At 48.7% G+C, this 15,155-nt stretch overlaps 1 protein-coding gene across 5 annotated transcripts in view; it reads left to right on the top strand.

Moving 5' to 3' along the window:
* The window catches only part of TMPRSS9 (transmembrane serine protease 9), a 34,436-nt gene that overhangs the window by 10,667 nt on the left and 8,614 nt on the right, over nucleotides 1-15,155 (top strand). For 2 of the 5 annotated variants that reach the window (XM_068919627.1, XM_068919629.1), the window contains exons 2-11: nucleotides 4,470-4,621; nucleotides 5,586-5,713; nucleotides 6,282-6,349; nucleotides 6,779-6,954; nucleotides 8,321-8,362; nucleotides 9,914-10,085; nucleotides 10,342-10,616; nucleotides 10,805-10,941; nucleotides 13,727-14,045; nucleotides 14,854-15,025. In XM_068919627.1, the coding sequence (XP_068775728.1) occupies nucleotides 4,498-4,621; nucleotides 5,586-5,713; nucleotides 6,282-6,349; nucleotides 6,779-6,954; nucleotides 8,321-8,362; nucleotides 9,914-10,085; nucleotides 10,342-10,616; nucleotides 10,805-10,941; nucleotides 13,727-14,045; nucleotides 14,854-15,025 (1,613 nt within the window). In that variant the 5' untranslated portion in view covers nucleotides 4,470-4,497. Of the gene's footprint in view, nucleotides 1-4,469; nucleotides 4,638-5,565; nucleotides 5,714-6,281; nucleotides 6,350-6,778; nucleotides 6,955-8,320; nucleotides 8,363-9,913; nucleotides 10,086-10,341; nucleotides 10,617-10,804; nucleotides 10,942-13,726; nucleotides 14,046-14,853; nucleotides 15,026-15,155 lie in introns of all 5 variants that reach the window. The other 3 variants (XM_068919628.1, XM_068919630.1, XM_068919626.1) reach the window with 2 other exon arrangements.

The following is a 15,155-nucleotide window of genomic DNA, read 5'->3' on the forward strand; positions in this document are numbered from 1 at the left end:
GGGACTAAGGAAAGGCCAAGTGGATCAAATGTTCCTGAAGTTTTCAATATCTAGGCTGAGCAAATTTGAGGGATGAATTTGCCTAATTAAGGCTCTTCTGGTGTGACCTGCAAGTGCAAAGCTTCCCGGCTGCTAGAGGTTGTGTCCTCAAAAAGCCACACTCAAACTGAGAAATTTGGATCTCTGGTCAAGAAGGCCAAACGTCCATGTGTTTCAACGGTGACTACCTAAACTGTCTCGGAAAGACTTTTGTGGGCCAGTCTCAGGGGAAGGGAAGTGTATTTTTTTCATATTTGTGAGGCAGGAGAATTAATCTGGTAATTTAATAGACTTTAGGGCTAGAGGGAGTCAATGCCCCTTCTTGCCTTGTTAGACTCTTGCAGAAACTAACATGGTTGAAGTATAGTTGATTGAATGGCAATGGATAAAGCAGTATACCACAGACTGTTTCATTCCTAATGAGATCCAGTGGTTGATGACATGCTGTGGGAAAGAAGGCCAACCACAGACTGGCTTACATTACCAAGAGTGCAGTCAGCAGGATGAGAGACGTGACCTCTATTTGGCAGTGGTGAGACCACATCTGGAGTGTCATATCCTGTCTGAGGATCTTCATTGCAGGACAGACACTGACATACTGGAATGAGTCCAGCAGAGGCCACCAGAGTCTGAGAACGTGAGATACGAGGAGAAGCTGAGAGCATCAGGTTTGCTCTGCCCGGAAAAGAGAAGGTGAAGGGGTAATCCTACTCTTATCTACAAGTATTTAGTGGGAGACTGTAGAGAAGACAGAGTCAGGCTCTTTTTGGAGGTGCACAGTGAAAAGATGAGACAACGGACAGAAATAGCAGTAAGAGATATTCTACTTTGAAAAAAGAAAAAGATTCTTCACCATGTGGGTTGTCAAACACTGCACCAGGCGGGTGCAGGATCTCTGTCTTTGAACATATACGAACTCAACTGGACAAGGACATAAGCAACTTGGTTTGGGCAGGGGGTTGAACCAGAAACCCCAAGGGTCCTTTCCAACCTCTTTTATTCTATGATTCTAATTTTTCAAATGTTCTTTGTGTGTGTGTGTGTGTGTGTGTGTGTGTGTGTGTGTGTGTGTGTGTGTGTGTGTGTGTGTGTGCATGCGTGTGCACGCGCGCGCACCCTATTCACACCTTGTTGACTTCAACTTCTTGTCACAACACTTGCCACATCACTGCTTGCAAAACTGAAATGCACTCTGCTGTCTTTCCTGTGAAAGTGCTTGATACAGGATTGTTTCCTTCTTCATGAACTTCTTTTATTTCTCACTGCACAGCACGTTTCTCCAGAACAGCAATAAATATTAGTGGTGCTGTGAGCCACTGATGCTGCTCTTTCAGGTGGAAGAAAAGTAAAAGGGGTTTTAACTGCCATGCAGGGTGTTTGTACCACCTGAAGCAAAATACTAGAAGCACCAGTGGTCACCACAGGGAAGGAGAGACTGTTCATTAGAATTGTATCAGCATAGCTGTAATACAGAATCACAGAATCACACAGAATGGTTGAGGTTGGAAGGGACCTCTGGAGATCATCTAGTCCAACCCCTCTGCTCAAGCAGGGTCCTCTAGAGCATATTGCCCAGGATCACATCCAGGCAGGTTTTGAATATCGCCAGGGAAGGAGACTCCACTACCTCTCTGGGCAACCTGTTCCAGTGCTCAGTCACCCTCACAGTCAAGAAGTTTTTTCTCAGGTTCAGGTGGAACTTCCTGTGTTTCACTTTGTGCCCATTGCTTCTTGTCCTGTCACTTGGCACCACAGAGAAGAGGCTGGCCCCATCTTCTTGACACCCTGCCTTCAGATACTTGTACACATTGATTAGATCCCCTCTCAGTCTTCTCTTCTCCAGGCTAAACAGGAGTAACCTGGTGACAGGATTTAGTTCACCAGGTCAGAGTGTTCTAGTAGAACAATTCAAGGATTCAGTACCAATTAGCTTTGGTATATTTATCTGTCGGATTTACAGACTTTCAGGAAAGACTATATGTTCTCTTCACAAGACCTTTGGTGCCATGGTGCCGTATTGCTGAACGCAAGTCATAAATCTCATCTTAGTGATAGACCTTCAGCCCTTTTCACCTGTTATTGATCCCTGGACCTCTATAGACCAAACGCAGTTAATACCAGAGGAGGATCTGTTGAGTCAGTTTTCATTTTTCTGTCATGTCAAGACTTTTCATAAAAATTGTTGCTTTATGGCCCAGTCTGACATGCCAAGCATATGGATGCTTTGGGGGGGATGAAAGAACTTAAGTTCTTGCAAAGCAAGGCTCATCATAAAGGTGTTGTTGACAGTTAGCCATCAGCTTCTGCCGCCTCCTGCAGTCTGAATGGATGTGATGACAAAGCCATGGCATCCCACAGTTTAGCATCTTCTATACAATTCAGTTTGGATCACTTTCTCAAATAAATTTTTCATGCAATGACTTAAATCTCAGCAAGTGAGAAGGTGTCGTCAGATTGAAAACTCAGGCAAGAAGCACCACCTCTTTGGCATTGCCCTTAACAGCTGCTAGACTGCTTTATCCTTCTTTTTGAGGAATGTTTCTTGATCTCACCTCCAGTCTTCCTCTCCAGGTAATCCAATAAGTGATGATGGCCTATCACTAGAGGATTGTTAGTGATGAGTGGCTGTAAATCACAGTCATATTAGACTCTAATGCTACACCTTTGAGTGTAGCAGCTGAGATTTCTTTTGCTTGGTCTGCAGTTCTGCCAGACTTTACCTGGGTGCCGAAGTCCTGCACAAAAGCATTTAGAATCTATCTGTGGCTGGAGTTTATGAAAATATAGCTTTTCCAGATCCACATAGATTAATTTTATATTTTTGTGTGATTAATTTTATACACACACACACACACACACACACACACACACACACACACACATAAAGTAATATTGCAATATTAAAAATTATTAATATCCATCTATATGTACACAATATTTTTGCTACAAATGCTTTATTCTCTTGAATCATACAATCTAAATAACTTCATAAAAATGCCTTTGCATTATTTGTGCTTCATTAGAAATAGTGTATGCATTTGTGCCTGATGTTTCTAATATATTTGTATCCTTGTTTGGCATCAGTATTTACAGACGGCTCTGCGCACCTGGATGAAGTACATCTGGTATGCAACACTATCACAGTTTGTAACAATAGCGGTGGCATAAGAGCTGATGATCAAAGTTCTGACACCTAGAAATAGATATTGCAGTGGCAATGTTTTCAGTTTTGCAGGACTTTGTCCTGTCCCTTACGGATTCATCGCAACCTTTGAAATAACAGAGGGAACCGAGCGCTCAGGCTTTGAGACTATATTTCTAGCAAAAGCATATGGCTGAATAAAAGCCGACCTGAGCTTCCTTGGCCACTACAGTGCTTGAGGAAGTCCATGCATTTTAGTGATGACATACGATGTTTCTGCAGATTTAGCAGTTACGAGGCTTCTGGGCTGCGATACTCCCAACTCCCCAAACCACCCATCGGGCAAATATATCTTCCCTCCACCACAAGGACAGCAGGGGAGATGCTTTCAGATATGTCTCGGAAAAGGAATTCAAAGTCAAATGTCACTTTTTCTTGTGTTTAATCAGGATGATTCTGAGGTGTCTCTCCATAGTTCTCTATTCAGACTACAGTTTTATGTTTAGGGATGTAACCACAGTCTAGTCTTGTTATTTGCAGGCTTGTAAGATTACTCTGAGATAAGCACAGTATTTTTCCAACTGAACTGTTCCACCCACTATTGCAGCCCTGTGAACCTGAGCAGCATCGAAGCAGCTGTTAGTGATACTGGTTGGTTTTAGGCTCTTTATTAGGGGTGATGTCTAAGGCAGAAAGAGCAAGCCAAGATCCCGAGCCTAGACCATGGTATCTAACAGCAAATACCCACCTTTTGTTGTGAGGTGGCATGCTTGTTCACCCTGGCATCGTAGGAGGCAGAACCCTAAACTCCTTCTGCTAAATAAAAAGTGCCAGGGTTTACAATTGCCTGCCAGAGAGCCATCCCAGCTGGATCCTAGGGCAGGACCGTGCTGCTGCGACACTGTGGTTTAACACTTACCAGAGGCTGTGTCACTGAAAGCATCTGTGCAGAGTACAGAGATGGGGCATTGGGCTGATTTATGCTCATGGCAGACAGGGCCACTCCACCTCTCTAATCAGCAGTATCCTCCCGGAAAAAAAAAAAACTGTACTGGGAAGGGGAATCAGACAGGAAAGGGCCATCATGGTCCATATATTCAGGTCCTACAAGCTGGGTGTATTAGAAAAATTTCCTGGCCTGCAGCTTAATGCATTTCAGGAGACACAGTAGGTATCTAGTCCTTTTACTTGTTGTGATTATGCACTAGCGGGAGATCCTGGGGACCATAGCTGGTGTCTCACATTTTATCCCTGACCTGTCCTTTCCTCCTGTTGTTTTCAATCACAGAAATCATCTGTAGAGCTGCTCAGAAAGCATGGACCAAATAAAGCCAGTGCTAGGCACCCAGAGAAGGACATTGAGGGCCAGCTGTTGGAAGGTTACCATTGCTGCTGCCATTGTGGGTAGCATGACAGCCCTCTACCTGGGGATCCTGCTGGGTGAGTGCACAGCTGGGTACGTTCTTTCAGTTTACCTGTTCCAATAGAGAAATGGTCTGCATATCTCACAGGCTTAGAGCAAAACCCTCAAATGTCTTCTGCTGAGGACAAAATATGGACAACTCACTCCACATACACACACACACATGCTGAATGGTATGTAGTTACCTCACATTTTAAATGGTATTTGATTCTAATACACTTTATCTTCAATGTTGCATGTGATCTATTCCTCTGTAATTTCCCCCAATGACGCCCAGACTTCTTGCAGCTGGAACTCGCTGCCCTAGCCATCTCCCATTCACTGCCCCATTCAAGAGCACAATCACTGTCTCCTTGGCTCCCTCACTTCCCTCTTACTGCCTCTGGCTCCCCTTTGCCAGATGCTACCCCAGTGCAGCGCCTTGTACATGCTTTACAGCACCTGACATGCCTAACAGAGCCCACCAGCACAGCTCTACTCTGTAGTAACCCTGTATAAGCTGATGCACCTTGGTGTCTGTGAAGAAGGGGGTCTGGGCTCCATCCAGCCCTGCTCTTCCTCACTGCATTCTCATACCGCTTGAAAGTCAGGCCCTACTCAGCCAGGACCTTCAGAGCTAGTGCCCTTAGCCAGGAGCACAGAACAGCAAGGATAGGACCAGCCTGGACTTTCACACCCAGGCTGCATCCATCTATTCCTGAAACTTTGTCTGAGGCTCAATAACATTCTACAGTTTTAAAATTCAAATTAGATACAGATTCAGAGCAAAATTTTCCTCTTGGTTGTGTGTGGGGTAGTCCAGCATGGCTGTATGGCACTCCCAATGCATCACAGCGGTGATCAGGGACATTCAAGCTGCTGAAAATCAAGGGGGTTTAAAGGACATGATGAGATCTACGTTACAAAGCAGGTAGTGAGCCCCCCTCCTCAAACCTCCATGTGTCTTTTGTGCCTCTGATAGAAACTTTCCCTCTCTGGCAGCCTGTCATCCTTCAGTAGAGACCAGCTTTGAACACACAGTGGAGCTGAGAGGAATAGCATTCAACAGCAGCTTGCAAATGGAAAACTCGGACTATTACAGGGTGCTGACACCTGCTCTCGAGAGGCTGGTGAGTTGAGCCAGGCTAGCCATACACACTGCAGCTCTGCAGTCCCAGGCTCTGCACGAGGCAGAGCTGGGAGACTACTGTCTAGCCCACACTCTTGTCATCGCTCAGTTCCCCAGCTGAAATCCCTCAATTCATGCTTGGCTGTCCTCAGCCAGCAGAATCTGCAGAAAATGCCAAGAGCAGGAAGAGAACAGGCATTTCAAATATTGACAGGCAACAGTGGGTGCTGAGCTGCACTTTGAGAGGCCCAATCAGTTAAAGGGCCCCTGAGAGACATTTGTGGACTGGGAAATGCGGGCTAAGGTCTGTTCCCTGCAAAAAAAGAGGTGGTGGGAAGGTGTAAAGAAGTGATGTGCTGTCTCATGCCCTAAGCCAGAGTGGGAAAAAGATTACACACGCTCAGGTGAGATTGACTGAGGAGCTCCTGCTAGCTGTGAAGACAAGAGGAGATGCTTCAGATGTCTCCAGCTCCCTGTAGAATCTCAGGCATCATCTAGTCCTGTCTTCCTCAGGTTTTCTGTTTGGGGAAAACAAGGTGAGTGTATGACCATTGTTCTTCACTTTGCAGTTCCTATCCAGTTTTCAGGACTCCCAGCTGCACTCGAGCTGCACTGGTTGCACCATCCTGGGCTACAGGTGAGTAGCTGCTCTCCCTTCAGACTGTGCAGGTTACCACAGATATGTGATTTTGGTGCTCTGAAACATATTTTTATGTTCAAAACAAGTGAAAAGAGAAATTTTTTTTGGTCAAAGCTAGATTGTTTCTGGGATTACACAAATGTTCTGGATTCTTTCACTCAGAAATGCAGTCAGAAAGGGTGAAGAAAGTGCTCTTGTTCAATCAAAGTTGAATTTTGGGCCAAAGAAGAAGAGCTGAATAACAACTGCAGCTCAGACCACATCACCAGAGAATCTTGGCTCATGAATAATTGACAAGTAGTTGTGTTTCTCCAAAGTTCTCTGTGGGCCACTAGCATAGAAGCTGAGGCTAGTCAAGCATGAGGCTTCTCCCTTTTACTGACCACAGAGCAAAAGTGCCCAATGAGTCTCTTTGTCTTCCAATAGGAATGGAAACTCGAGTGTGATTGTCCGTTTCCGCCTCCGCTTTGGCCCCCAGGATTCCCAGCCTCTGAGCTCTACAGTGGAGGAAGAAGCTCTCAGATATGGGCTGGCTGCTGCCCTGCGTGAGCAAGGTCTCTCCCTGGCTGCCTATGGGACTATATCCTCAGCTTCCCTTACAGGTATGCTCCTCCCAACATTGCCAGGCAGCCAGAGCAAAGTGCCCCATGTAAGCACTGCTATCAGCACAAATCACACTAGCAAAATTACAAACCATTTCTCAAATAGCCAAACTGGCTCAGGGCTTTAGCTTTAGCTGCTCAATCAATGCTTCATGCCCAGCGGCAATGCTAGAAATAAAACTGCTGTCAGGCACCCAAGCCTCCAAAAGATGCTCTACCTGCCTCCAGGGTGAACCAGCTATGCTGGCAGCAGGAACTCCTGCCTTCTGGAAAGATAGAAGCTCACTTCATCATTTCACTTCCAGTCTCTTTGCAGACTCAGGAGATAAGCTCCAGCCATGAGAGAGCTCAGTACTGCGAGTGAAGGCAGCCCTGCTCCCCTCACTTTACAAGGCAGCAGCAAAAATATGCTTAGCTCTTGGTAGCTGCTAAACAGACATTCATGGGGAGTCCACAGCTCCCCCTCCTCCAATGCTAATACTATTCTGCTGCTTTCTGCCCTGCAAGAGCAGCCTCGCGGGTTTGGGGCAATGACAGAGCCTGAAGCATAAATTGTAGCTTCTTCAGCTTTTCTTGCAGCACCTGGAACCAGCCTGAGTAGCTCACACCTCAGGAGGTTGAATGCCAGATTGTCTATAGCTACAACTGTGCAGCAGCTCTTATACAGTCATGAGAGCTGTAGCAATAATCCGTGCTTGGGTAGCTATTTCTCATATTCAAGTTGTTCTCTGAAACTGCCTGGCTAGAAATTCTCCCTTCTTTCAATGAGTTCTGAGTCACATGTGTTCTTAGAACTCCAAGTCCAAGGGATTTTTTTAAAAGCGCCTGGAAAACACATAGCTTCTGGGCTCCCCAGCAGTCACCTCCACACTCACTGCAATGGTGGGCAGGCTCCTGGCCTTCTGGGAGCATTGCTCAGCCATCTCCAGATGTAAGGTGCACAGAGGTACCTTGGCTTTAGGCAACTGCCATGGGTGGCTCCAGCTTTGGCGTCTGCTCCTGGGATGCAGCTCACTGCCACAGCTCTAGGAAATGGCTCCTCGTACCTGGTATCACCCCTTCAAAAACCTGCAAGGCTGTGGACACAGCTGCTCAGCCACTGTACCCTGCATCCATCATGAAGCAGAGCAGATGTCTGCTAGCTAGACAAGAGTCCCAGAAAGCAAAATGGGCCTGGAGCTCACTGCAAGGGGTCTCCCCCCGGCTATGTGACAGGGAAAGCAAGAGCCAGACAGGCAGGAGCAGGAGATGCAGCAGAGCCTCTGCCAGCCCTGCCCAGAAGCAGAGCAGTCATGAAAGCCTGCAGCTCCTGCAACCTCAGCCTGGGTCACCTTCATTGTCTTCCCTTCCCTCCACTTTGTTACAGGCCCAAGCGAGGTTTCTCCATACAGATCTGGACTGAAAACAGGTAAGAGCCAGGCAAGTGGGAAGAGCTGCATGCCCTTCCAGAACAGTGATATATCCCAGTTCCCTGGAACAAAACTGTACTCTGCAAGCCAGATTCCTCTTTCCTTCACAAAACACCAAGTTGCCTGATTACAGATATGAAAGGTGTTCGTGCCCCATCTGGCTCATAACAGGGCCCTTTTTCCCTGCCCCCACCCCGAAAGTTTAACTCCAAGAGGCAGCTAAGCTCCTAGCTCCACCAGAAGGGAACACTAGCAGTGCCAGGAAACAGAGTGTGTGAAGGCACAGTGGTGGTTGGCACTGGGTGAGCCAGGTAGATGGTCACAGAGAGGGCTGCAGAAGCCACATGAATGACCCAAGCCTTGCTGTCCCCAGGGAGCTGCCCTGGAGACAGGTTTACTTGCCGCAGCACCCAATGTATGTGGAAAAAAAAAAAACCCCTAGAATGTGTTGGTCAAAAGGACTGCTCTGATGCCTCTGATGAAAAGGGCTGTGGTGAGTCTCTCACAGCAGGTCTCCTGCGTCAGGACACAGGTACCCCACTGGGCCACAACCCCACACTGCAGCCCTCAAAAGCTGTAACACCAGTAGGCTTTTTGGTCACTGGCAAGAGCCAAGGACAGGGCACAATTTGTTAGGCTGACTGAAGATGTCTGCACCGGGATGAGAGGAACTGTAGCACAGAAACACCTCAGTCCCTCTGCCAGCTGTGAAGGGGAATGATAAGATAGAGCTAGGCTGTTATATTCTCATGAACCAGTGAATCCCATGCACCCAAGCTGCAGCTCTTTGCAAGGGTGTAGACAACCATCTGCCACAAGAAGCCTGGCCACAAGGGCATGCCCAGCCCCATCTCAACCCACCCTGGCAATCTGGAGCTCAGACTCTTTTGGCCTCAATAAGCACAGGTGAGATATGGCTTGATCACAGACAGCATCATGAAGACAATAGCTGGAAAAGACAAGAGTAAAGGCGGAGCACAGAGACCCAATGACCTTCAGGCATCCTCCACCATCACTACTAGAGGTAGAGAGCCCCTCACACTGCCTTTGTAATGTTACCCTAGGCATAAACCTCGGGAAGCCAGGACACCGCGATGTTCAGGACGACCCTCCTACATATGTTGACAGGGATGCGGGTCCAGGGACAAGCACATATGCTCCTGGTGGGCTGGTGTGCTGGACAGGCTTTGCATGTCTGCAGGCTTCTGGCAGCAGATCAGGAGACAGTGGCTGGGCTTGGGATACTACCCGAGACTTTTCTCTCATGACTGGACTTGCTTTAAGGGGTTTCAGGGACGAACCCATCACGGGTCACTGAGTTGCAAGCCCTTTCCAGGATTGCAGGTTAAAGTCTGCTCTCCTGCAACAGCCGTAGCAATGCCCTGGTACTTGGTAATGTGCTAGGAGAGGCTGGAAGCATGCGTTGAGCTGAAGCAGATTTTCCCACTTGCCCTAGAGAGCACTTTGCAACATGTGCCTGCTTCTCCCTGTGACAGGGTCCAGCTGGCAGAATTCCAATGCACTTGCATCATCTCTCTCCTGCCTTTCAGACTGTGGGAGCCGCCCTGCCATGCAGACTGCCACCAGGATAGTAGGAGGTTCGGAAGCATCCAGAGGGGAGTTTCCATGGCAAGTCAGCCTGCGAGAGAACAATGAGCACTTCTGTGGTGCCGCAATCCTCACAGAGAAATGGCTGGTGTCTGCCGCTCACTGCTTTACTGAGTAAGCTCTAGCTAGGCTCCTTTTCTTGCCCCATTTCCAAAAGCTGCCATCTCATAAGGTTTCTACTGCGCTCAGACTGCTCGATCACTGTTGGTTTCCTTGCCCTGCCAGCTTTAGCCATGGGAAATTCATGTCCTGAAGCTGACAGCAGGGGGACAGGCAGGAGAGGACACCAAGAGGCAGTGGCATCACCTGTGGTTTGCAGGGCAATTCTGCTGGCTCCAGGCCTGCAGAGTTCCAGTTGTGTGTCTTCCAGGTTTCAGGACCCAGCCATGTGGGCAGCTTACACTGGGACCACTTCCCTCAGCAGTACAGACAGCGGCGCAGTGAAAATGGACATCGCAAGGATCATCTCGCACCCCTCCTACAATGCAGACACAGCTGACTATGATGTGGCTGTGCTGGAGCTGAAGAGACCCGTGGCCTTCACTAAATACATCCAGCCCGTGTGCCTGCCAGATGCTGGGCATCACTTCCCCACCAGAAAGAAGTGCCTTATCTCTGGCTGGGGCTACCTGAAGGAGGATTTCTGTAAGCAAAGTCCGGGGGGCAGCGGAGGAGGCATGGTGGGAAAGAAGCAGAGCAGAAGCACACCAGGGAAGGCTAGAGAAGGGCAGTGGGGTTGTGCCCTGGCCAGACAATGTGGGCTGTAACACAGGGAGTTGGTCTCTCTGCAAGACTCCCTGGGGGGAGCTCACAGTCACATTTCTCCCATTTAGTGGTGAAGCCGGAATTCCTGCAGAAAGCAACAGTGGAGCTCCTGGACCAGACACTATGCTCCAGTCTCTACAGCCATGTTCTCACAGATAGGATGCTGTGTGCTGGCTACCTGGAGGGGAAAATTGACTCCTGCCAGGTGAGAAACTGCCCACGGGAGCTGGCACACCTCCCTAAATGAGGCTTTTCCTTCCCCATATACACTCACAGGTTCAGGCAGTTCTTTTGGCTACTTAGTTATTTTTCTCTATTTCCTGAGTTGTAAAACAGGGCTGATGTTACAGACCTACCTGGCAAGTCCTCAGATTAAAGTCACCTTAGCACCGGCTAAGGGCAACAGTGGAAGCTAAAACATGCACAAAAGTTTTTGATGAACAACTTAGTTAGCATTTATCCAGCCTGAAACTGCATGCAGTCACCTGGAGAAAATCCTGACTTCCACAATGTGTAGGGAGAAAGCACTTTGTTGTGAGCCAGGGCAGCTAAATCAGAGATGCTCTGATGCTTCTGCTCCTCTACTTAAGACCTGCTGGCAGTGAGAGTGCTGAACCTCCCAGCTTTGATTTTTATGGAAAAGAGAGACAGGAATGATTCACCCTGGCAAACAGCTGCAGAAGAAAAGAAGACATATCATATGGGAAATGGAAGAAGAAGAAGAAGAAGAAAGGGGGGAGGGAAAGCAAAAACATGTGCCCACCAGCAGAAATGACTGCTTGAGCCAAAGCATGAAAAGCTATGACAGGAAGAAAGTGATTTCCATGGCTATTCCTGCTGTATCACAGGTCATCCCAAACCGTAAGCTGCTAGCAGAGCCACTGCACTTCTGTAGTGGCAGCGCTTTGTACGTCTGCAAATACTCAAAAACCAGGTGCAGAACAAAAACACTGGGGTAGGAGACAAGGCTGAAAGGTTTGAGGTTGGACGATGAACTCAACCTATCCTCCCTTACCACAGAATCACAGAATGGTGCAGATCGAACAGGACCTTTAAAGATCATCTAACCCAACACTCCTGCAACCTACAGTAGGTTCTTCAGTACCCTATCCAGACAGCTTTTGAATATTTCCAAGGATGGAGACTCCACTACCTCTCTGTTGCAGTGCTCTGTCACCCTCACAGCTTATGTGCAGATAGAACTTCCTGTGTTTCAGTTTATGCCTGTTGCCTCTTGTCCTGTCGCTGGGAACCACGGAGAAGAGTCTGGCCCCATCTTCTTGACATCCTCCCTTCAGATACTTGTACACATTGATGAGATCCCCTCTCAAGTCTTCTCTTCTCCAGGCTGAACAGGCCCAGCTCTCGCAGTCTTTCTTCAGAGGAGAGATGCTCCAGTCCCCTCATCATCTTGGTAGCCCTCCGCTGGAATCTCTCCAGTAGGGCCATGTCTCTTATACTGGGGAACCCAGAAGTGGACACAGTACTCCAGGGGAGGCCTCCCCAGGGCTGAGGAGAGGGGCAGGATCACCTCCCTCCACCTGCTGGCAACACTCTGCCTCATGCACCCCACGATCCCATCGGCCTTCTTGGCCACCAGGGCACACTGCTGCCTCATGCTTAACTTGTTGTCCACCAGCAATCCCAGCTCCTTCTCTGCAGGGCTGCTTTCCAGCAGGTCAACCCCCAGCCTGTACTGCTGCAGGGGGTTCTTCCTCCCTAGGTGCAGGACCTTGCACTTGCCTTTGTTGAACTTCAGGAGGTTCCCCTCCGCCCATCTCTCCAGCCTGTCCAGGTCCCTTTGAATGGCAGCACAGCCCTCTGGTGTATTAGCCACTCCTCTCAGTTTTGGATCATCAGCAAACTTGATGAGGAGGCACTCTGTCCCTTCATCTATGATGAATAAGTTAAACAATACTGGACCCAGTATTCACTCCTGGGTACACAGCTAGTTGCTGGCCTCCCACTAGACTTTGTGCCACTGATCATAACCCTCTGAGCTCTGCCATACAGTCAGTTTTCAATCCACCTCACACTCTGCTCATCTAGACCCTCTTTCATCAGCTTGCCTGTGAGGATATTATGAGACAGCATCAAAAGCCTTACTGAAGTCAAGAGAGACAACATCCACTGCTCTCCCCTCATCTACTCAGCCAGTCACAGAAGGCTATCGGGTTGGTTAAGCATGATTTCCCCTTTGTGAATCCATGCTGACTACTCCTGATCACCTTCTTGTCCTTAATATGCTTGGAAATGGTATCCAGGATGCACTGCTCCATCACCTTCCCAGGGATCAAGGGTGAGGCTGATTGGCCTGTAGTTCCCTGGCTCCTCCTTCTTGCCCTTTTTGAGGACTGGAGTGACATTTGCTTTTTTCCAAGTCCTCGGGCACCTCTGCCGAGTGCCATGACCTTTCAGTGATGACTGAGAGTGGCCTTCCGGTTATACATTACCTGCCTAAAGCAATCCCAACCCTCAGAACGCACCACCAGGTTCACAGACACCACATGTCCTATAGCAATGACACTCATATGGACTCATGGTACCAAAGAGTTGATCAGGGAACCATAGGCCAAATGCAGAAAACATGCAAAGATTTGCAGGGCCTCCCTGGATTGTGTATCATGCAACACACACCCATGAGCTAGAGGTTCAGGAGCTGCTGAGCTTAACCTTTAAGAGCAGCAGCTTAGTACTAATTATGAAACCAGAAGAAATACTTGCCCTAGGTCCTTGTGCTCTTCCAGCATATCAAAGGCACAAGCTTACTGCTTAATAGCCGGACAGTGTGGTCCTGCTCAAAAGGTCCGCACAAAGGAGTAGCCAAAGGACAGCACAGGAGATGCTTCACTCATCGCTAGGATGGAGATCAGCAGAGGGGAGGGGGACTACACAGGGACAGATACAGACTGGTGGAGGTATGCTGAAGGTAGCCAGAGCAGGCTCAGAGCTTAGCCAGGGAAGGCTCACCATCTGTGCTTCTCTTGCAGGGTGACTCTGGTGGGCCCCTTGTTTGCGAAGATCCATCTGGCAAGTTTTTTCTAGCAGGAATCGTGAGCTGGGGAATTGGATGTGCTGAAGCTAGGCGGCCTGGGGTTTACACCCGTGTTACCAAACTCAGAGACTGGATCTTTGATGCTATTTCTGCCTTCCCCACCTCCGTAACACATACTGTCCCACTAATACACCCCAGCACTAATAGCAACATGGTCACCTCTGAAGATCTCAGCAACACGACGACTGGAGCAACCCCCAGCATTTCACCAGCCTCAGCTGCCAGCAAGACACCTACTGTTTCCAGGCCACAAGGTACAAGGTGGCCACAGGGTGGGTGCAACAGGGCGAAAAGAGTGGCTGGTACAGGTCCAAGTGTAGGGTTTACTCTTCTGAGATGAAATAACCTTCATCAGGGTGACACACAACCCTCAGCTGAGTGCTAAAGGCCAAGGCTGCCCCAGCTCAGCCCAGAGCAGAGTTACTGCTGGTCAAGTTACTTAATACTTGTGCAGACAAGTTTCATGGGCTCACTTGCTTATGCGACTGAATGTGTAATTTTGTACCCAGCACCAGGGTCCAGCAGGCCCAGGACACCTGGGAGATGCAGGGTACTAAGACTCACCAGTGTTTGATGCTGCTTAACATGTTGACCAGACATTCACTTCTCTTTGCCACCCAAAGATTTCCCAGAAGTTCAAATTCAATGTCTGCAACTTCACAGCAGCTACGCAGCTTCTCATTGAGGGCAGGTTTCTACCAGAAGCCCTCTCAGCAGCTCTGCAGGGAGACATAAATTTAGGGAATTTTTCTAAATTGAGGATTAACTTTCTATCTGGAATGGCAGGGCTAAGGGGCACAGAGCTGCTGATTACTCTACCTTCAAGAGAAGCACAGGCTTAAGGGCTTGCCAAGAGCAAGTCTCAGAAAAGCAGTTAGGGTGAAGGCCATGTATGGTTGTACACAGAAATCCCCAAGATCGGCAGGTATGGCTTGGGCAGATGCCTCAGACTTTGGCCCTGACTTGTCTCTGCCCAGACTTACCAGTTAGAGAAAGCAAAAGTCACTCCTTACTTGTCTTCTGCTAGGAGTACTCACAAGTCATGCTTTGGCTATTGTTCAGAGTGCGGAGGACGACCCGGGCTCTCCAAACCCAGCAAGATTGTGGGAGGAATGGATGCTTCCAGAGGAGAGATCCCCTGGCAAGTCAGCCTGAAAGAAGACTCAAGGCATTTCTGTGGAGCCACCATAATTGGGGATCGCTGGCTGCTGTCAGCAGCTCACTGCTTCAATCAGTAAGATCCCATCCCTGCTAGGGTAGGGGTGGGTGGCAGTGCCTGTTGCTGGTTTTTTCCAGTTTGCTCGGCCATTGGCACAGACCTGCAGCCAAAAGCACAGCTGTGGCAGTGGTGTCACCAGTGAAAT

Source organism: Struthio camelus, chromosome 26, assembly GCF_040807025.1.
Source record: "Struthio camelus isolate bStrCam1 chromosome 26, bStrCam1.hap1, whole genome shotgun sequence".
NCBI classification, from domain to species: Eukaryota; Metazoa; Chordata; class Aves; order Struthioniformes; family Struthionidae; genus Struthio; species Struthio camelus.